Source organism: Hemibagrus wyckioides, linkage group LG12 (assembly GCF_019097595.1).
Source record: "Hemibagrus wyckioides isolate EC202008001 linkage group LG12, SWU_Hwy_1.0, whole genome shotgun sequence".
Lineage (NCBI taxonomy): Eukaryota > Metazoa > Chordata > Actinopteri > Siluriformes > Bagridae > Hemibagrus > Hemibagrus wyckioides.
Window position 1 is genome coordinate 5,975,871 of NC_080721.1, and position 22,679 is coordinate 5,998,549.

At 39.9% G+C, this 22,679-nt stretch overlaps 1 protein-coding gene across 3 annotated transcripts in view; it reads left to right on the forward strand.

Moving 5' to 3' along the window:
• The window catches only part of LOC131362523 (retinoic acid receptor beta-like), a 162,617-nt gene that overhangs the window by 79,329 nt on the left and 60,609 nt on the right, over positions 1 to 22,679 (forward strand). The window contains exon 1 of one of the 3 annotated variants that reach the window (XM_058404557.1): positions 16,414 to 16,938. The exons of 1 other annotated variant lie outside the window; for it this stretch is intronic. In XM_058404557.1, coding sequence (XP_058260540.1) covers positions 16,782 to 16,938 — 157 coding nt within the window. In that variant the 5' untranslated portion in view covers positions 16,414 to 16,781. Of the gene's footprint in view, positions 1 to 16,413; positions 16,939 to 21,350; positions 21,520 to 22,679 lie in introns of those variants that run through there. One more of the 3 variants, XM_058404558.1, reaches the window with a different exon arrangement.

The window sequence follows — 22,679 nt, forward strand, 5'->3', positions numbered from 1 at the left end:
GGGGTAGATTTACTGCAACGCTGGAACACTTAACCTTTCAGGAAAACCCGTGACGTCATGTGTAAACAATCTACACACTCGAATGAGGGAACGTAGCAGTAAAGTTATAGCTATGTTTTTACTGGCTACTTACACTGACTAGCAAATGTGGGCCTGGTATATTATATAGAGCTATATTTATTTATAAATAAATAAATAAAGTTTTATTTTGCACTGTATTTTGAGGCTTGCACATTATGCCATTTCAAAATTATTCACATTATTTTAAATAAATAAATAAAATATTATTTTATGCTGTATTTTGAAGTTTGCACGTTATGCCATTTCAAAATTACTGACATTATTTTTAATGGCAAATAAACAAACAAACAAATAAATAAAGTATTATTTTGCACTGTATTTTGAGGCTTGCACATTATGCCATTTCAAAATTATTCACATTATTTTAAATAGGAGATAGATAGATAAATAAATAAATAAATAAATAAATAAAGTATTATTTTACGCTGTATTTTGAAGTCTGCACATTATGCCATTTTAAAATTATTGACATTATTGTAAATGGCAAATAAACAAACAAACAAACAAACAAATAAATAAACAAATAAAGTATTATTTTGCACTGTATTTTGAAGCTTGCACATTATTCCATTTCAAAATTATTGACATTTTAAATGGCATATAAATAAACAAATAAATACATACATACATACATAAATAAATACATAAATAACGTATTATATTACACTGTATTTTGAAGCTTGCAATTTATGCCATTTCAAAATTATTGACATTATTTTAAATGGCAAATTAATTGCAAGATAAAATAGATATTCTATTTAATATAGAATATTTGAATAGAATTCAATTATTTTTTATCTGTATCGCACCTTTAACAATGGACATTGTCTCATAGCAGCTTAACAGAAATATAAAAATTTATAATACATAATATAAAGTTCAATATTTCACCTGATAGTCATCTTGAGATATATCCTGTGTGTACATTATGATTTCACTGACCTCGACTGGACACCTGAATGTCTCGTGCCTTATTGAGTTGTGAGGATCTGCTGTATAAAGTGATATATTATCAGTCTGTTCATGTAGCAGTGTTACATTTGACAGCAAAGAGGGATATAATGCTGCTTACATCTTCACTCTACATACCCCCCAATATCCCCTTTTTTATTCAGGTTTAAAAGCGGAAGTTTGGCGCTATTGAAAAAGTTTGAGAAAATAATTCTAGCAACTTTCCAGGCATGAACTATGCAGATGATTTGCATTTATTTAAATAGAAAACCCAGAGGAGAGCTGGATTATGAATCTGCTTAAAATATGTAACTTTCCCAACGTATATACTGACTTAACTTTTAGTCTTTTTTTGCAGAAGTATTTCACCAACTCTTTTTCTCCTTCTGTAAAATCTCTCTATCATTAAAATAACTCTTAATACAAGTACTGCTCTGTGATTAAAAAACTATTTTATTTTATTGTGGGTTTTTTTTTTTACCATAAAAAGTGGTGTGTTTTGGATTTTTCTCAGCAAAGCATATGCTTTTTCCTTCAGGTAAGTGTTTTAAATTATTATTATTATTATTATTATTATTATTATTATTATTATTATTTTAATGAAATAAAATAAATACATAAATAAATTTTATATATATATATATATATATATATATATATATATATATATATATATATATATATGTAATATAAATTTCTTATCATTTCTAATTTATTATAAATTACACAGATCAGCCATAACATTATGACCCCTGACAGGTGAAGTGAATAAGACTGATGATCTCCTCATCATGGCACCTGTTAGTGGGTGGGATATATTAGGCAGCAAGTGAACATTTTGTCCTCAAAGTTGATGTGTTAGAAGCAGGAAAAATGGACAAGTGTAAGGATTTGAGCGAGTTTGACAAAGGGCTAGATTGTGATGGCTAGTCCACTGGATCAGAGCGTCTCCAAAACTGCAGCTCTTGTGGGGTGTTCCCGGTCTGCAGTGGTCAGTATCTATCAAAAGTGGTCCAAGGAAGGAACAGTGGTGAACCGGCGACAGGGTCATGGACGGCCAAGACTCATTGATGAACATGGGGAGCGAAGGCTGACCCGTGTGATCCGATCCAACAGACGAGCTACTGTTGCTCAAACTGCTGAAGAAGTTAATGCTGGTCCTGATAGAAAGGTGTCCGAATACACAGTGCATGACGGGTCAGGGCTGTTTCGGTAGCAAAAGGAGGACCAACACAATATTAGGAAGGTGGTCATAATGTTTTGCGTGGTTGGTGTATTTTGCCTTATGAAGTTGGAGAGAAGCCCTCATCCCTGACTTTAGGTTTGGAAAATCCCTTGTTAAGTATACGGTTTCTTGTGTTCATCTGACAGAAATTTACATGACGGAAAGGACGAAGGAGAAAAGATGACACTTCTGTTCTCATCATGAACTTAACACAAATCACAAACATGTCCCATGTTCATTAAAAGGCCGCCCCATTGTACATAAATATATTTATTTTTCTCAAAAAATCTTGTACACTACAATAGATCTGTGATTGTTGTGTGTGTGTGTGTGTGTGTGTGTTGGCTGTGTATTCGGGCTAGTTTATTAATCACACCCTCTACAGTGGACGGATGGTGTCTAATAAAGAACGAGCACTAGATGAAAGCAGGCTAATTTAATCTGTGTTGCTGCTGCAGCATGCTAAGACTTTGTTGAGTTGTTTTGAAGTCTTTTCGGTTCTGATCTGTGTCTCTCAAAGGGGTGAAATCAGTGTGAGAGAACACTAGGCCTGCTAAGCCGCACACAAAAGCACTTTAATGCTATTGTGTGTCTGTGTATCTGTGTGTCTGTGTTCACTGATAAAAGCTGCAATTTGAAGAAAGCCTTCACACGCTGCTGAATAGTGGAACTACACAGAGATACTGTAAAGCGTGGAACGCTCAGAAACGCTGAACATACACACGCGTGAATCTTCGGGAGTATGAAATGCGCGTTGTGTGTTACGAGGAGCACTAGCGTACGATCATACAGCGATCATGAGGCTGTTTTATTTCTCAAGCAGGCACAGAAGCTCGCCAGCCTCACTGTCTCTGTTGCTATTCAAGTCTCACTCATACATAAACACTCACACACACACACACACACTCAGGGTACCGCTTTGTACTCCTGTGCTCGGGTCAGTGCGAATGCAGCTCAGGGCCTTTTTGTATTCAGTGTCAAATTCAGTGTCGCTAAATTTAGCCTCTGGCAAAATTCTGCCCTAACAATTAGCTTCTTGTGGGCCTCCAACTATTTCTGTGAGGCTCTCAGGATTAAGAAGAATGTATGAAGCATGAAGGGTGTGTGTGTCTCTCTGTGTTTCTCTCTCTGTCACACACACACATACACGCAAAAACATCCAGACTCACATATGACCACACACATGCACACAGATGCTCTGAGTGAGTGAGTATCTGTTGTGATAAATCAAGCAATAAAGTGATGAACAAAAGCCTGTTCATGGCTTGGTATTGGGTTCACACACACACACACACACACACACACACAAACAGTGTGGGAGCAGCGGGTTTATTCACACAGTATGACACTCTGAACTCCTCTGATTGACAGATGAGAGAGAGAGAGAGAGAGAGTGAGAATAGTATGAAGGAAAGACAAATGCATAAAAGATTCAAATAACAGGAGCAGAGTTTAATACATTTTTATAGAATCTCTGTGGTAAAGAACAACTCTCTCTATACTGTTTGTGATATTTCATACCACTTCTGAATTTTTCACACGCTCTACATTCTAGCTATTTAACCAGGTGTGTGTGTGTGTGTGTGTGAGGAATTATTTAAAGATAATAAGGTAAGTATGAATTGAATGCATTGAAATGATGGACCATGTTCTAGCTATTAAGCAGACAGTCATGGCGGTATATAATAATTACGGTGTAATTTCACAGGAAGTGCTTTGTAACATATAGGTGTAGAGAGAGAGAGAGAGAGAGAGAGAGCGAGAGAGAGAGAGAGAGAGAGAGAGAGATGTATCTGTAGATCTATTATCCTCACATAACCACCAGCGCTGGTGTGAACAACCTGGATACCTTCTTGTTCAGGTGCACACGCATGCCAAGATCTTCCAAGTCATGTAGTGATGCATGACGTTGCCCTCATACAGCCATCTGTCCTTGGAACTGCTGCCAGTTTCGAATTACAAGGAACCCTGGCAGTTACCTAGGGTTCATAGTACCGCAGTTACATACAAACATAACTACCATTGTATTTCACCCCACCCCTAGCAACAGGATGTTGTTGAAACACTTGTATACCTCATGACATGGTTGGCAGGAGTATTATTACTGCTCAGAGATGACTGCTGCAGTTAAACCGCTGGGACCTTGCAGAACCTGAAGAAGGCGAATGGGTTCTTTATCATTCTAAACCAGGAGTAGTTTGCTAAGAAGGTTCCAGAGACGGGTCTTCTTCTAGATAAAGCCTGCTCCTCACAGTAGGAGCTGAGTGTCCAGCTCATCGATAGGTCAATGTGATGACATCTTCCACCCAGGGGCTCTGTTTAAATAAACCAGCCCTATTTCTTTTCTTCATGGTAGATGAATAGGATTGGACCGGCCACCAGGTGGTCTAAATAACATTATAGCGTATCTGTCAGAAACAGCAAGGAGTGCGCTGCAGGTTTACCTTCACTGACACTTCTGCAAGGTGATTCACATAGTTGGATGCTTTGACCTTGGACAGAAATCCTAGATTCAACCACAGGTTAAAGCTGTTATAGCTGTGAAGGGCGGGACAACTCCATATTACATTGTATGCATGTAAAGGCAGATGTTCCAGTTTTGGAATGGCTCAGAGTCTCTGCTCTGATTCATCCCCAAACTGTTCCCACAAAGTTGGGAGCATGAAATTATCTTGGTATGTCTTGGTATGAAGCTGAAGCATTAAGAGTTCCTTTCACTGGAACTAAGGGGCCGAGCCCAACCCCTGAAAAACAACCCCTGAATTCACTGATTCGGATGGGTGTCCCAAAACTTTTGGCAATATAGTGTATCTGGCCACCAAAACATGCAAGGTGAGCTTATCATCAGAGCATGTAACTCCTTTTAGCTATTACCAAATGATCATAGAAACCCATTTCATGTTTGCCTAACACCTCCAGGGTTGGGGGTTTGCTTCTGCCCTGTGTGTGTGCAGAGGTTATATGTTCTCCCTGTGCATTGTGGGTTTCCTCCAGGTCCTCTGGTTTCCTCCACTAGTCCAAAGATATGTGCTGTAGGCATCTCTAAATTGTCCATGCTGTGTGAGTGTGTGTGATAGTGCTCTCTGATAGGTTGGTACCTCATCCAGGGTGTCCCCTGCCTTGTGCCCTGAGTCTCCTGGGATAGACTTCAGGATACCTTTGACCCTGTGTAGGGTAAGGGTTCGAATGGAGGGAGGTGTGTTGGAGAAGGAATATATGTCTGTGATTTATTACTGTTGCTCTTTTTAGAGCAAAAGCGATTTTGTGTCCTTGTGTGTGTGTGTGTGTGTGTGTGTGTGTGTATTTTGAAAATGTTTTCACTGCTGAAAATTCAAATAAACCTAACCTTGCTTTTTCTCACATCCCAAACTCTGCCTGTCTTCATACCAAGCCGGTTGCAACAGCACATGTTCTTTTATTCAGGACATCTTCGCTTGCTGAGATATAATTCTTGCTGTGTGTGTGTGTGTGTGTGTGTGTTGTGCTTTGCAGTTTGAAGCATTCATTTAATGTTATGTGGAAAAATATTGCAATGTTAATTAAATCCATATCCAGTCTTACTGTAAACTTGGGTACAAGACATTCAGGCATCAATATGTAATGAAGAACAGAACTCAACTCATAGCACTTTCACACATCCTTAACCCTCTCTTTCTTTCTTTCTTTCTTTCTTTCTTTCTTTCTTTCTTTCTTTCTTTCTTTCTTTCTTTCTTTCTTTCTTTCTTTCTTTCTTTCTTTCTTTCTTTCTTTCTTTCTCTTTCTTTCTTTCTTTCTTTCTTTCTTTCTTGTCCTTTCCCCTCTGAACCATTAATCTGAAGCAGTCGAGGTGTGAGAAAACACTAACTCTGAACTGGTTTTGGTTTTTTTTTTTTTTTCTTTCTCCCCATTTGCTGTTGTTATTGTGAGAGTAAGAGGAATATTTCTGTTTATGTCTTGCTGCAGCACAGAAGAAAAGCCTGGCATGGGGGATGATACTGAGAGAAGAGCATGAAAAGGAGAAAAAGGAGGGCGTTGAGGAGACAAGGGAGGGGGAAGGAAGTGGGGAGATGGGTTTGGGGCTCTCATTTACTGTTTCTTTTTGCTAAAAAAAACATGGGGAGAGAAAATGTAGATACAGGAGTGAGGGGTGGTGTGGGTCTATAGCATGCTGCTTGATGTAGCCATGTGCTATTACTACTAGAGCATGCGTTCATTCATGACCTCTGGGTGACTCCTGTACTTCATTCATTCATTCTTTTCTTTTCTAATTTAAGAAAGAAAAACACAATCTTTTCCTTTTCTCTTCTCTCTTAAGTCTCTTCTACTGAACCTCTTTTCCTCTCGCCTGCCCGTCTGACTCCGCTCCTTTACTTCAGTTGCTTTTCCTCTTCCTCATTTTTTCCTTATCTGTCGCTACTCTTTTCTTTTCTCAAATCTGGAAAATTCCAATTCCTTTATCTCGTTTCCTCTACTGATACTCTCAGCCTGTCTGTGCAACTTTCCGTTCCTCTCCTCTCCTTTCCGCTGCTCTCCTCTAGTATCTTCTCTCCCTCATTTTTTTCCTTTCCGTCTTTCTTTCTCTGTCATCTTGTCTTGTTTCTTTTCTTTCCTCTAATCCTCTCATTTCCAATTCACTCCTCTGTATCTCTTCTCCTCTACTAATTCCCTCATCTTGTCTGTACAACTGCCTTTCTTTTCCTTTTGTTTTTTTTTTTTCCTATCCTTTTCTTCATTTTCTGTGCTCTTTCTCTTTTCTCATCCAGTTCAGTCCCTTTTTCTCTTCTCTTCTCTTCTCTTCTCTTCTCTTCTCTTCTCTTCTCTTCTCTTCTCTTCTCTTCTCTTCTCTTCTCTTCTCTTCTCTTCCCCCATTTGTGTCTCTGCACTTGTGTTTCTTTTCCTTCCTGCCGTTCTCATTCCTTTTACTCTTCTCATCATGTCATCCTATTTTTTTGTCTCTTCTCTTCTCTTCTCTTCTCTTCTCTTCTCTTCTCTTCTCTTCTCTTCTCTTCTCTCCTCTCCTCTCCTCTCCTCTCCTCTAGCTTGTTTTTCTTCTTCTCCTCTCTGCTCAGTCTTCTGGTGTCTCTTTCTTCTGCTTCATCCACTCTCAGTAACTTCTCCTGTGTTTAGTGGAGTCCTAAATTTGCTCTCAGGCCTGACAAGACTAGAGAAAGAGAGAGAGAGAGAGAGTTCTTGCTCAGTGTTATTGATTTCCTGGCACCAGGCTGGCTAGATTAAGAAATGCCAATACTGGGCTCCCACCCTGGCTCCCTGGTTCATGTTAAGTTCACTTGTCATTTTCGATAATTCTGATAAAATCAAGATGCTTAACGGTGATGCAGTTAGGCTGCCCATGGGTCAGGTTGATTGAATTAGTCTGCTGTGTTCAGCCATTATGCGCCAGGCTGCTGCGTTCCCAACACTTAATGGAGCTCTGGTTATTACCTCAGCTTTTAAAACCAGTGTGTTCAGGCTGAGCCAAGAGAGATAGCAGGGAAGTACACGCTTAATAAATTCACTTATTCCCAATCATCTTAAGCTGCATAGTAATTGGTTTAATTTTGAGGTTTAAAAAAAAAAGGAATTGGGGAGTTTTTAGTGAAATCTTGGGGATTTGAGTATCAGCTTTTTAAGGAAATTCATGTTCCCTTTAACAGTAGTGCATTGGGGAGTACCTCTTGAGTTGCACCAGCGTTAAACCAACACCCGTGCTTTACACAAGGTTTCATTTAGAGCTAGTATATCTGTGCAGGGACATAGTGTGGGTTATTTTTTTGTTGCATGGATTGTTTAGATAAAATAAATCTCTGATCGTTTAGAAACTAATGAAAGAATTGAAACTGAAATATAGAAACGTACCCCACTCGTGCATTTCGCCGGCCAGCAGCAATCCCTCAAGGTTTAACTATGTAGCTAAAGTAGATTGAAAGTTATAAACGAGACCAATATCAAAACACACACACACACACTTGTGCCAGCGGCTCAAACTGTGGTCCGTATGGTTGGTAAGTGTAAACAATAGCACACGTCCCATTAAGGCATTTAGCCTGAAGTGTAATTACGCCATCTACACTGAGCCGAAACTGCGGCTTGGGAGCCATCGCAGGAGCTGCTTAAGCCTTCCCCTCTCAAAATGAGCTCTGTTTATTGCTCCTGCCATGTTTTAATTGGTCTCTCTCCTAACGCACGCAGACAAACACACACACTCTTGTCTCTTATTATGTTTAGGCAGATAAGCTTCACACTGATTCATATCTCAGAGTGAAACGCTTGTAGGCTGTGTGACTGGGTGTTACAGTAAAATTAGTGTCATTTTATTTTAAATACTCTGGGCTAGAAATGTAACACCATCCCAGGAAAGTTTAAAAACCCTGGAGGGTAAAAGAGAGGAGGAAGTGGGGGAGTGTGGTAGTTTAGTGGTTAAGGTTTTGGACTAAGGTTGTGATTTCAAATTCCCCCTCCACCAAGCTACCATGGCTGGGCCCCTCAGCAAGGCCCTTAACCTTCACATGCTCAGCTGTATAAAGTGAAATAAAACATAAGTAGCTCTGGATAAGGGTGTCTTTCAAATGCCTGAAATTTAAAGGTAAATGCAAGTAGTATCAGAATGCTCACTGATCTCTGAATGCTCCAGTGGATTTATTATTTTTAATAATAAAATTTATTATTTATTTTTTTTATAAATAATAATATATTATATTTATTTATAAAATATTATATTGTATTTAAATTTATAGATTTTTTTATTATTATTTTAATTATTATTATTATTATTGTTGTTATTATTATTATTATTATTATTATTATTATTATTGGTGGTGGTGGTTGTGGCTTCCCATTGACATTCATTTTCCAATGAATTTAATTGGTTATTTTTTTTCCAGAATATTAACAAATTAGCTGCGTCATTTAAACCACCCTAACCCTAACCAGGCAGTTACTGAGGATGAATGAAGAAAGAACACTAAATAAAAGAATTTGTCTTTATTACTGCCATACATTACAACACAGTACAATTCTTTTTGTTGCATAGCCCAGCTTTGGAAGTCAGGGGTCAGATCACAGGGTCAGCCCATACAGCACCCCTGGAGCCAAGACTGGGGCCTGAGTCAAGGTCCTGACTGTGAACCCTGATAGATAGAAATAGCCTTTATTTGTCACATATACATTACAGCACAGTGAAATTCTTTCTTCGCATATCCCATCCTTGGAGGTTGGGGTCAGAGCGCAGGGTCAGCCATGATACAGCGCCCCTGGAGCAGAGAGGGTTAAGGGCCTTGCTCAAGGGCCCAATAGTGGCAACTTGGCAGTGCTGGGGCTTGAACCGCCAATCTTCCAGTCAATGACCCACCACTGCCCCATCCTCTGATCAATAACCCAGAGCATTGACCATTTGAGTCAAAACTACATGCACTTTTTATTTGTCTCACAAGCTTCATGTCTAACAACTTGTTTGTAGAAATAACTTATTCTGAATTAGTTATGCTGAACGATGTATTTGTTTTCTGCCGTAAGTCTTAAAATAAATGTGATTATTTTTGTATTTGTCTGTAGATGTGTCTGTATTACAGTTTGACAGACGAGTTTTTAATCTGATGTATTAGATGCCGTTTCGTTTGAGAGGTTGAGAAGGAACAGGGAGGCTTCACTGAGATACATTTAGGTCTTTAAATATTACCTCTGCTGATAAACATGTTGAGTTTCATCCTTTATTCATGAAGGCCGTATTTGCACTTTGGAGAATTGCATCAGTTTCTGAATTAATTGTACAGCAGCATTTTTCCCAATAGTGTAATGCTGGTGGGGAAAATGACTAACCTTACTGCATCTGAGTCATTATTCTGAAACACTGTCTATGTGGGATTTTATGAGAATAGTGATGTAACCACTGTGCTATGTTAGTAGAGCAAAAGTGTTTATTGCTGATCTACTACACTGTTATAAAGCCCCTAATACGCCTAATATGTCAGGGGTGTAGCAAAGTGTGTGTGTGTGATTGATTGATGTTTGAAAGGCTTCTGATGAGAGAGAGAGAGGAAAAGAAAAACAGAGCAGGTCAAAGAGTCAGCAGGACTTCAGCCATATCAGAGCAGAACGAACTTCCTGCTCTTTTTTGTTGTTGCTCTTTAGCTTTTTCAGTTATGCAGGAATGCAAAGGTGTGAACTGACATGATGCAAGGTTCGAGAAAGTGAGAATGTGTCAAACAACAAGGGTTGTGGAGAGAGAACAAGAGCGAGAGAAAAGGAGGAAGAGGGAAATGGGGGAAAATAGAGTGCTTAGTACTTGGGGATTGTTTGGTTTTGGATTTCCTCTTGGGCTGTTCCCTCATAGCGCTCTCTCTCTCTCTCTCTCTCTCTCTGTCTCTCTCTCTTTCTCTCTCTGTCTCTCTCTCTTTCTCTGTCTCTCTCTCTGTCTCTCTCTCTCTTGCTCTCTGTCTCTCTCTCTCTCGCGCTCTCATGGCTCTCTCTCTCTCTCTTTCACACTCTCTCTCTCTCTCTCTCTCACACACACTCTCTCTCTCGCTCGCCCACTCTCTCTCTCCCCCTTTTTGTCTCTCTGTCTCTGTATGTCTGTCTCTCTCTGTCTCTGTCTCTCTCTCTCTCTCTCTCTCTCTCAGTCTCTCTCTCGCACTCACTCTCTCATGGCTCTCTCTCTCTCTCTCTCTCTCTCTCTCTCTTTCACACTCTCTCTCTCTCTCTCTCTCTCTTTCACACTCTCTCTCTCTCTCTCTCTCTCTCTCTCTTTCACACTCTCTCTCTCTCTCTCTCTCTCTCTCTCTCACACACACTCTCTCTCGCTCGCCCACTCTCTCTCTCCCCCTTTTTGTCTCTCTGTCTCTGTATGTCTGTCTCTCTATCTCTCTCTTTCTCACACTCACTCTCTCTCTAGCTGTCTCACACACACACACACACATGCTGTCTCTCTCACTCAATCACTCTCCCCTCTTTCTGTCTTGCTCTCTCTGTCTCACTCTCTTTCTCACACACTCACTCTCTCACGCATCTCTCGCGCTCTCTCTCGCACATACTCTCTCTCTCACTCTCTTGCTCGCCCATCCTCTCTCTCCCCCTTTCTGTCTCTCTCTTTCGCTCACTCCTTCTCTCTCATTCACTCTCTCTCTCTCTCACTCACTCACTCTTTCTCTCTGTCCCACTTTCTGTCTCTCTCTCTCACTCACTCTTTCTCTCTGTCCCCCTTTCTCTCTCTCTCTCTCTCTCTCTCTCTCTCCACTCATTCAATTAATTGGAAGTTTCATTTGTCCTGCCGTCCTTGATGTCTTATTTTTTAATCTGAAATAAAACTACTATTGCTTCCTTCTCATTATGAGATATACACTTCATTAATATTCTGACTAATTATTGGAGCTTTTTATACCTTCCAGAGACACAGTAGGTCCAAGTTGTCATTATTTATAAGTCTGCTTGTGTTCAAGTTACTGAGGTTTGGATTAAACGCATTCACTTCACCAGACAAGTCAATTAAGCTAATTGCTAGAATAAAACGAATAAAGAAATAAGAGTTTTGATTTGAAGTTGGGTTATGACTTTGTAAAGAAATTAATGGCTGTGCTTCACATACAGTACCTCTGGATCCATTCTGATCAAATCCCTGCATTTTTTTCCCTAACAAAAGTAGCTATCAAGCAGTTCTTATACCTGAGTCTAATCTCAAATAATGTAGAAGAAAAGAGATGAAGAAATCTAATAAAACAGCTGAAATTCCAATCACATGATCTGCAATAATACAATAGAGAGATTTCTTAGGCTCAGATTTTCTCTTAAAAAAAGATTTTCTTCGAAATGTAGAAAGCCGTAACTCTGCTCTAGCTGGACAGGAAGCTCTGAGAGTAAAAACACATGAGCTTTGACTGAACTAGCGGTCACTTCAGAGCGATGAAGTCCGTTAAAGCTGTTAACTGCTATCCAGTGCTAAACGGGGATGCGGTTAATACGTCTCGATAAAGTTTATCAGAATATATAAGATGCCTTCAGGTCAGGCTAATGCCCAGGCTAGTCTCAGCCTCAGATCTCATGGAAAATGAAGCTGTCTTTTGCGTACTTTTCTGGCCACATGTATTTCTAATGGGCTAAGAAACAGTTTTATGGCTGATCGTTTGCTGTGTACATAAAATTGCCACTTTCTACAAAAAGGAGGAGTTTCTGTTTATTTGATGATGATGAACGTACCAGACTCTTTGGCTTGCAGGACTATCTAATGCCCTGCCTGCGGTAGATCAAAGCGTAGCGAAGTCCCAGACTCGTCGCTGCTTTATCAACCCTGCCACGCTAAATGGATTTCCAGACTGCGACGTCAGGTTCGTCCAGCTTTATTAAATGTTCAGGAGTCCTCTTTATGGTCCTGCTCGAATGAGTCTTGGCACTAAACGAATGGAGACACCAGGCAGCGATGCCAAAAACTGTCTTATCTCGATGGACCGGTTCATTATCGCTTTCTAATTACAGGTGGATTTCCAGGTGGATTCATTACCTGCTGGGGCTTAGTAATGGGTGTGCTCTGGAGGAGTGTGTGTGTGTGTGTGTGTGTGTGTGTTGGTGCCCAGGGCTTGAATTACAGTGAGAGGGATGCAGGGGGTCAGGGACGGTGTGTGCAGCACAGGGAGAGGGGTTGGGGTTTTCTTTTCAGCTAGTCTGTCGAGCCACTCCATTATTCATAAGACGGGGGGATTGATCTCTCCTCGAAAAACGAGCACGGTTCTGCAAAGTACGCTCCTGCTGTGCGAACCAAACTGGAGCAAACAACAAAAGGACAGAAGTGTGTACATATATCATGTGCGCCTATATACAGGATTTCACCAGTTTATTCGATGTGTACTGATCAACCTGATGAAACTAGATCTAATGTATGTTTACTCTGGATATCTCTCTTCATAGAGATCTCTTTATAGTTACTATTATTTTATTTCATTCCTTATTACATACACATGCCTATAGACTACATTTATTACTACAGGACATGTCATCAGCACATACCAGGGCATTCATCTTTTTAGTCTCACACACACAGATAAGAAGTGAAATCCACCACTTCAGAGGTTACAGCCCAGCTCAGCTGTAACAACATAAATTATACACTAACCAACTCCGGTGGCTGAAAAATTGCTTTCTGAAATCCGTGCCTTGTTGTTGTGGCACTGAGTGTAAGCTGTTAAGTCATAAGAGGTTAGAACGGCACGCGTGGGGCCGGAGCATGAGCTAATGTGATGTTTGGATAGTCGTGGTGGGTCTGCAGCTCCCTCTTCTCTCCTTACACACACACACATAGACACACACATTCAGGAGAAACAGCATACACATGCTGTTGTTCTATAAACCAGAGCAAAACGTTTTAAAATTTTATATACTTGACATGTATGTATATATATATATATATATATATATATGGGTAAAAATAACAGCTTCCAGAGAAAATAAGGCTTCTCAGTATACCTGGATCAGGCATAACAATATGACCAGTGACAGGTGACGTGAATAAGGCTGATGATCTCCTCATCATGGCACCTGTTAGTGGGTGGGACATATTAGGAAGAAAGTGAACATTTTGCCCTCAAAGTTAATGTGTTAGAAGCAGGAAAAATGGACAAGTGTAAGGATTTGAGCGAGTTTGACAAAAGGCCAATTTGTGATGTCTAGACCACTGGATCAGAGCATCTCTAAAACTGCAGCTCTTGTGGGGTGTTCCCGGTCTGCAGTGGTCAGTATCTATCAAAAGTGGTCCAAGGAAGGAACAGTGGTGAACCGGAGACAGGGTCATGGGCGGTCAAGGCTCATTGATGCACGTGGGGAGCGAAGGCTGACCCGTGTGATCCGATCCAACAGACGAGCTACTGTTGTTCAAACTGCTGAAGAAGTTAATGCTGGTTCTGATAGAAAGGGGTCAGAATACACAGAGCATGACGGGTCAGGGCTGTTTCGGCAGCAAAAGGAGGACCAACACAATATTAGGCAGGCGGTCATAACGTTATGCCAGATCTGTGTATAATAAAGGACATATCAAGGAGATATTAAATTGATATATATTTTTTAAAAAATTCCTATATGTTTAAAGAGTCACTTCATCTTGTTTATTTGTCAGTCGAATCTACCCAGAGCTTTCATTTGGCTCCTTTTCTCATCTCAACACAGACAACAGTCATTCCTGACTCTGATCACGACAGCGTATATATAAAGCTTGTCGTGTTTGTGCCCTTGACAAAACATAATGTTAGGCGTAACGTCTTCGCTCATGCTGTAGAGAAGCGTTTTTTAATTAACACTCGTCTGAACCTGATGCACAGAAAACAGCTTCATCAGGGTAATAAACATTATTTTATCACATTCAGTGAAACGCATGTTTACGATCATTACAGACGCTCCAATACAGACGATTTGTACGGAATAAAAGAAAGTGGTGAATGGTTTTTTCCCCCGGTTAGTCAGTGGGGTAAAAATAGATTTCTCAGTTATGATGTGAAATTTCTGAAGGAGAAATGAAACTCAAAAGCACCCAAAAGCGTTCGTCTGACTTTTGTATACAACAAACTAATATATAAACTTATAGAAAACTATCAAAAGGGAAAGTTTTTTTTAAAATGCCTTGGAATTTGGTGCAGCAGTTAGTAAGAAATTATGTATTAAAAGAAAGAAATCCTACTCTACTTTCTCATTTAGAGTCTGGATGGCTTCCTGGACTTCAATACTGGACATACTGAGGTATTTTTAACTACAAGGTCTGCTTTTGTCAGGAATCTGAGTGTATTCGTGTCAGAAAACAACACAGAGATGTGTTTTGGCAGCATGTGAAGAGCTCATGTCATGATCCTGGTGTGAGCTGGTGTCATGGACCTCAAGTCCAACCTTTTTAAAAATAAAATATATTAACCTGACAATATGTTATATTTGTTTAGGGTCAGAAATAAGACGATGGAGCTCAAGTTAATGTTTTTGCTCTAGTTGCTCTAGAAAGCATCGTTCATTTTTGACTTGAGCGAGAATGTCGATGATGATGAGCTGGCAAAACACACACACACACACACACACAAACTGCAGGACTTTAGTTTACACCTTATATCAATTACTTCAATTCTTGAAAACATTTGTCACATGTTCCAGCTCCAGGTCCTGTCTTTCCTCCTGGGTTCTCCAGTTACTCCCCAAACTCCCAGACTCATGCAGGCAGGTGAATCAGTTACACAAAGTGTGAACGAATGCCCTGCTTTGGTCTGGAGTCTTATCCAGAGATGATGATGATGGTGATGATGATTATTGATGTTGTTGTTGTTGTTGTTGTTCTTTTAGAGCCAAATAAATAAATACGACTTGGCATAAAATACACAATATCAGCTTTTACATGTTGTAGCTGTAATCTGTTGGGTTTTATTTTGTTTTTAATTTGAATAAATATATTAAGGCTGTGTTATTTCATATATATATATTTCTATATAAGGTTATATATAGACTTATGTCTCTTTTTATAATAATATCTGCTTATAATTCAGTGTAATGCAATGCATAGTTGAATAAATTAAAGTACATATGCATGGAAAAAATAGATATATTCTGTATATTTAGAGGTATAATGGGAAAGGGAGAGAAGTTATTAGGAATTTTTGAAAAAAGAAAGAAAAACAAAAGTTAATAAAGGGGAAAGTTGTTTATTATTATTATTATTATTATTATTATTATTATTATTATTATTATTATTATTGTCGTAGCTATGGTTAAAGAAGATCGCGCGCTGCTAATGCCACAGTGTGTGTGTGTGTGTGTGTGTGCGCGCGCGCGTGTGTGTGTGTCGGAGCGCGCGCTGGCGGGTTTTAAAAAGCTCGCGTGAGAACTTGGTGATGTCAGAGCGGCTCGGGTCATTTGAAGGTTAGCAGCCTGGGAAGGGTTCATGGAGAGTTCACGCGCATACATTAAGCAATCCTATCTTTCACTCTGCGCGAGAGAGAGAGAGAGAGAGAGAGAGAGAGAGAGAGAGAGAGAAGGAAAGAAAGAAAGAAAGAAAGCAAGCAAGAAAGAAAGAATCTAGTAGGAAATGAGCTGTGCGGAGGCAGGAGAAGTCATTCGTCATCGACCGGAGGAGAGATGCGTTTTTAAACAACTCGATCTGCGTTTTTTATATATATATATATATATATATATATATATATATATATATATATATATATAAATATATAAATATATAAAAAAATATCTGATCGGAGAGAGGACAGTCCTTTACGCGCTCGCTCGTGAGAGAGAGAGAGAGAGAGAGAGACGCATATCAGGAAATCACTTACATTACATCTGTTGCATTTTTTCCTGAAGAAGAAGAAGAAGAAGAAAGAGGGGGAAATGATAAACTGTAACGGCACCGACGATCGTGATTAATATACAAACATTTTCGAGCATCAAACTGAAGCCACACTTCTTTATGGAGTTTTTGGACCTACTTTTGCGAGACGCAAACCCTTTGCAAGGCTAAAAGAGGAAGAAAATAACAATTATTTTAAAACAAAACAAAACAAAGAAGAAGAAAAAGAAGAAGAAGAAGCTTGAGGGGTTTTGCATGTCCAGCATGTTCGACTGCATGGATGTTCTGAGTCCGGGGCAGATGCTGGATCTGTGCAGCGCCGCTCCGGCGTGTATGCTGCAGGAGAAGGCGCTGAAGGCGTGTTTCAGCGGAATCACACACACAGACTGGCGGCTCCGGCGCAGCGCGCACTGTACGTCCAGCACACACACACACACACACACACACACGCAACCTCCTGCTGCTTGTTTTTACTCTCATAATGTCAAGAAATGTTGTCATTAAGATCATTGCACCGCTTGAGTGTGTGATATCTACCTTTCCTTAAATGTGCGTTAAATGTCTGTTACGCGTAAAGGTTTAGGTGTCTTAAACTTACACGAATAGATGATTCTAGATGTATCCGACCAGTACCATGGAAAACGACGCACTATACACACATGGCACATCAATTAACAAAACTCTAAAATAATAAAAGATGTCCAGTCCAGTGACAAAGAAAGGACAAAGAGTTATCCTTTGTTTTTGTTTTTTTCCCCCTGAAAGTGTAATAATCTCATTGAGTCATCTTGTCATAACAGCCCAGGAAGGTAATTCATCTTTGTTAAGTTTGTAACTGATGACTGAACCCGTGAACACTTCCAGGAGGAATCCTGTGGCATGGTTCTGTTAGGATTTTTCAAGACTCACAGTAATGAAGCTAATAAATGAAGGTTAAGGTAAATAAACTGTAACTGTATTAACGCTGTTACTGTTAACTGTGCTTGTTTCATATGTGTGTTTTAGCTGGGAAATTGTTTTTGTTTTTATTTATTTATTTATTTATTTTTTGGAGTAGAGATCAACCGGTCCTTTAGATCTGGCAATGTACCTTTTTATCCTTTTCAAACCTTTCAATGGGTCCCAGATCTGACCGTACATAATGCACTATTTTTAGTGCAAAACCGTGTGTGTGTGTGTGTGTGTGTGTGTTGTCATCTTCTACATAATTGCCATTTCTTCATAAACACACAGTCTCTCACAACTTTGGCTCTCAGTTTTGTGCATGATCTGGTCATCATGTCCACTGCTACATTGCGACCGCTTCCCGATTGAGCCATGAGAACGATTTGAAGACGAGACGTTTGAAGGCTGTCTGAAAACTATATAATCAAATATTGGAAGCCGGAAAAATCGTAATCTCTGCTGTGTCTGGAGACGTGCTGTGATCTGTAAAGAATAGGCGTAATGAGGGATTTGTAAGGAAAGGGCACTGTTTGAGACCGCTGAATGCTTTGTATTGGAAGCGTGGTCAGGGAAGTATGTCGTGTGTCAACCGTCACATCAGCCGTTCTTCACCTGCAGGGGGGAAACAAATAACACTGAAGAAACACCAGAAAGGTATCGATAAATAACTCTAGGGAGACCTCGGGAAGTTTGTCTGCTAACAAGTTCAGCACGTTTCTCTGTCTGACCTCCGTGTGGTGGTGAAAATGACCCGACATTCCTTCACTGTTCACTCTAGGAGTGACAGAAAGTTATACCGGGAGACGCCGGAGCTTGTGGAAACATCTCTTTGGCTTCATTTCAAGGCTTTGACCTTCCTAACAAGTGCACCTTCATACACTGTTGAAAGATATGTCTTTTATTTTTTGATATCTTTAAAAAAATAAATAAATAACTGTAAAGGAAAGCTTTATCTACATACTCAGTTCTTCCGTAGTGTGTGTACTAGACGACGCCTGGTCCGAGTGTTTATTTAGCTACCTGATTTATATTTATCTACCGTAAACACCACACTTGAGATAAAGCTAAGCGCAGGCGTCTCCAGGCTCCTGCTATTTCCCTGGCGTGTATGTGTTATGGTTTCTGAGAGCCACAAATCACACAAAAGTGTCACCACACGCTCGCTAGCTGTCCAGCGGCTTGTGTTCCTGAGACCAGAGCGCAATTCTATCAGGGCGGTAATGTTTCTGACAGTAAACCTGTCATTCACGTACAGTACGGCAGTGTAGATATTACACAGGAAGGCAATATCATTTCTGACTCGTATGGCCGACTTTTATTCCTATTAATAACTCCAGAGACCAGGGCTGATTAATATACCTTACATGCTGCAATAATATCATTCTTTATGTGTGTAATTATCGTGATTTATCGCTATTTATTTAATCACTGTAGGAGACTATAAGCTGACGTTAATGCGTTTTCCAGATTTATTCTTGCTCATGATGCTTTTTGTTAGGCTAATAAATACGGCTTAAACCGCATCGGTCCCGCACATATCCTAAGTAAAGGCGGAATATTCCTGTGTGTGAAGTCACGCGACTTTCAGATGTGAATAATCCCGTTATGCGGGTGGCTGCTTTTAGACGCTTCGCGTATTTTTCACGGTTTTTTAATCTTTCACATGATTCATTTATTTTCATTGGTGATTTATTTAGGGAGCACATATTTATGCACATGATGTCTAATGTGTAAAATCATTGCTTCAGATGGGTGACATGTATGTGATTTTATTCATTAGGGTGTGTGTGTGTGTGTGTGTGTGTGTGTGTGTGTGAATGAAAGATTTAAAAAATATGTCTTATGAAAGTAGTTATAGTTTGCAGGACTAACTATAAGTTGGCGAAAGTGTGTGTGTGTGTGTGTGTGTGTGTGGCATTTAAAATGATATGTCCCCACAAGGACAGAGATACTTGCAGGGTTGACCCTTAATTTGATCTCAAACAGGTTCAGATTTAGGTGTCTTGTGTCAAAGGTCCTCACAAGGTTAGTACGACAAGTGTGTGTGTGTGTGGGGGGGGGGTTACCTTAGATTTCAAAAGCCTACTCTTGAAGGGTCAAAAGACAAATATAAAAAAAAGACTTGTCTATCAGTCCACTAATCATAATTTCATGGCTTATTATATCACTTGTGTATGGTGAGTCTTGGTAAAGCAACCGCGAGTGATTAAATCCCATTAAACATTCTCGTACCCCATCTCTTTGACCAATTATGCCACCTAACTGGCCTTTATTTGCATCTCAATGGATTCGAAAATCGTTGGCATTAGAGTCCAGCGGTAAATTGCTCTGATAAAGCCCTGCTCGGATTTGTCAGTAGTCTAATGAACTGGAATAAGAGAAGCCGATCGGAATTTCAGCCTTTTGTATTCTACTCTTTGTGCAAAACGCACCGTGAGCCTCTCTTTTTATGTCTTTGATTCGAACGCTGTGCAATCAAGTTTATCGAAAGGTATTTGTTTATTTTGTTTTAATTACTAATGATGAGAAGGAGAGGTATAGCGCTATAGCTGCAGTTTCACATTCACTATTCAGTATGTTTGAGGCAGACGGGATGGAGTTGCTTCTTTGGCTAGCTATTGGTGCGTTTATTATGCAGCAACACAACATAAAGTCTGTACAGCGTTACGTAAGGCCAAGAGCCGTGTATATACAATAAGTAGACAGCAAAAAGTGTTATATATATATATATATATATATATATATATATGTGTGTTCAGGGAACGATGGCCACATGATGTGAATGCAGAGCGAGCAGATATCCAGATGCAGTAAATGAGAAATGCTTCAAATCCAGATTTCTCTCACTATATTCTATCATTACTCGAGTCAAAAACGAAATCTTTTGAATCTGTAAATCAGCCCTAATGGAAAAAGACCACGTTAACGACTTGGTTGCAAATGCAGGCAGTCTCCGAAAGTATATCACGCTCGTTTTATCCCATGAAAGTGTTTGAGGAGATTAGAGCGAGATTTTAGTGCCTCGCATTCCCTTTGTCTGTGCGTGATTGGTGGCAATTAGGCTCTTTTCCGCTCTCCCTGCTGTAGGCTTAAGCACCTTTGAGCAGGACTTGAAAGGTCATTAGCGCTGCTTGCATGCCGAGTTAATTTCGCAGGCATGACAGCTGAGCGGGACGGGGAAAAAAAAAAAAAAGACGCCGCGTGACGACTTTGAAACAAGATGAGGCTGTGGGATGCCAAGCGACAGAGGACAGGGATGATTACGGAGGATGGGGACGTCTGCTTTAAACATGCCAGGATAAAAGAAATGATGAAGATGATGGATACGATGGAGCTTTATCAGATAATTAGCAGCAGCTTGGCTTCACATGCTCGATCTGTTTCCATACACAGGGTTACACACACACACACACATATAATAGTGTTAAAATGTAGATGTGTCCGAAACAGCTCGGAGACGAATGCATTTTAAAAGCCTCTGGAAAGGTTTAAAAGAAAACCGTTTCTCTCTTTTGTTAATCACATCAGGCTTGGGTTATACTTTAAAGAGCCTCGCACCTGTTAGTGGGGTTAGTGGTGGAGAGAGAGAGAGAGAGAGGGTGACCCACTCGGTTTGAGGTCACGTAGAGGTCACAGAGGGTTCAAGGGAAGGGGGTGCCGGCTACACTGCTATACTGCGTCCGAAATGTATACGAGATCATCTTTTCCCACCCTGTTCAAACTGTATCTGTGTCTTTTATTTGTAAAAAATCTCGCCAGCCGTCTGTGATAAGCGTCGCGTGTTTACCTCAGCAGCCATGTCGATATCACACCGCATCCCGAGAGACCTTCCCGAGTCGGAATTCCGAGCTGAAGCGGTGTTTTCTTTGGATTTATTTCAGCTCAGCTTTTCACCAGGAGGTCTTGAGTAACACCCTGACAGCTACACAATCTGATGACACAGAATCATATCTACACAACTACACGGAAACGTAGAGTGCATACAGCAGAGTGTTCGCGGCTCCTTGGAACTTCAGGGATTGATCACACACACCGGGGTTTTAGGAAGGTGATCGTCTTATTTTAACCCTGACTTGATTATTCGCTTATTATTCCGTCTTTTGTGCTTTTGAGCTTCTGTGAAAGGTTCAATGTCCAGTGAAATGTTTACAGACAGCAAGCGCTGAGAAAAATCTGGAACTAATTTGTGTAGCTTTTCCGTGAACTTTGCCTGCGTGTTGCCTCTCTGATTGAATCCAGAGGGACCGAAACGTGTGTGCGTGTGCGTGTGTGTGTGTGTGAGAGAGAGATAGGCGGAATTTTCTGCCAGTATTGAGCAACTGTTCAATGTTGTTTGAGCAAGCGCTCCAAATGAAGACAGCGTCTGGGTGTAACACAGCTCTAATCAATCCAAAATCAGCGAACCTCCCTCAAACACCTCCTGCCAAGACAACAAACTCTGGATAATGCCCCCAGAGACAGACAGGAAATGCCTGTGGCTTCTCTCCCTCTCTCTCTCTCTCTCTCTCTCTCTCCCACTCGCTTTGCTTTGTTCCTTCCTCCTTCACACTTCCACAAGCTCAACTCACTCTGACTTCGCCTGTCCTTTCCCGTGTGCTTTAACTTGCTTTATTTTCTTTAGCTTGTTTTTGGGGAACGAGGCTTCCATGGTTACATCAGCGTGTTTGGAGAGGTGAAGCAGCAGATGCAGGATGTGCTGCGAGACGGCCGATAGGAGAGGAAAGCAAATGAAACGCTAAACTAGATTAACACACACACACACACACACACATGCATGTGAAGTGCTGTTTTAGTTGTTAAGCACAGGTGGTTATATTTCTACTTGTGTTTATTTATCTGGTAGATGTAATATATATATTATATAGATAAAATAATATATATATTATTTTAATTATAGAATTTTATATTATAATATATAAAATAATATAATATAATGTCATTTTACATAATGTTTTATATAATATATATTCTTTATTTAAATAAACCTGTTAGCATTCATGATAGAATCGATTAACAAAGTAAGAAATAAAGCAATAAGTAAGTAAATAAATAAATAAATAAATAGGTATCAATTAAAGCATAGCTGTTAACATTCATGATAGAATCCAATATATAAAAAAAATATGAAAATAAAACATGAAATAAGTAAAGCAAGTAAATAAATAAATAAATAGGTAGTAATTCAATTAAAGTCTTTTGTATATAATA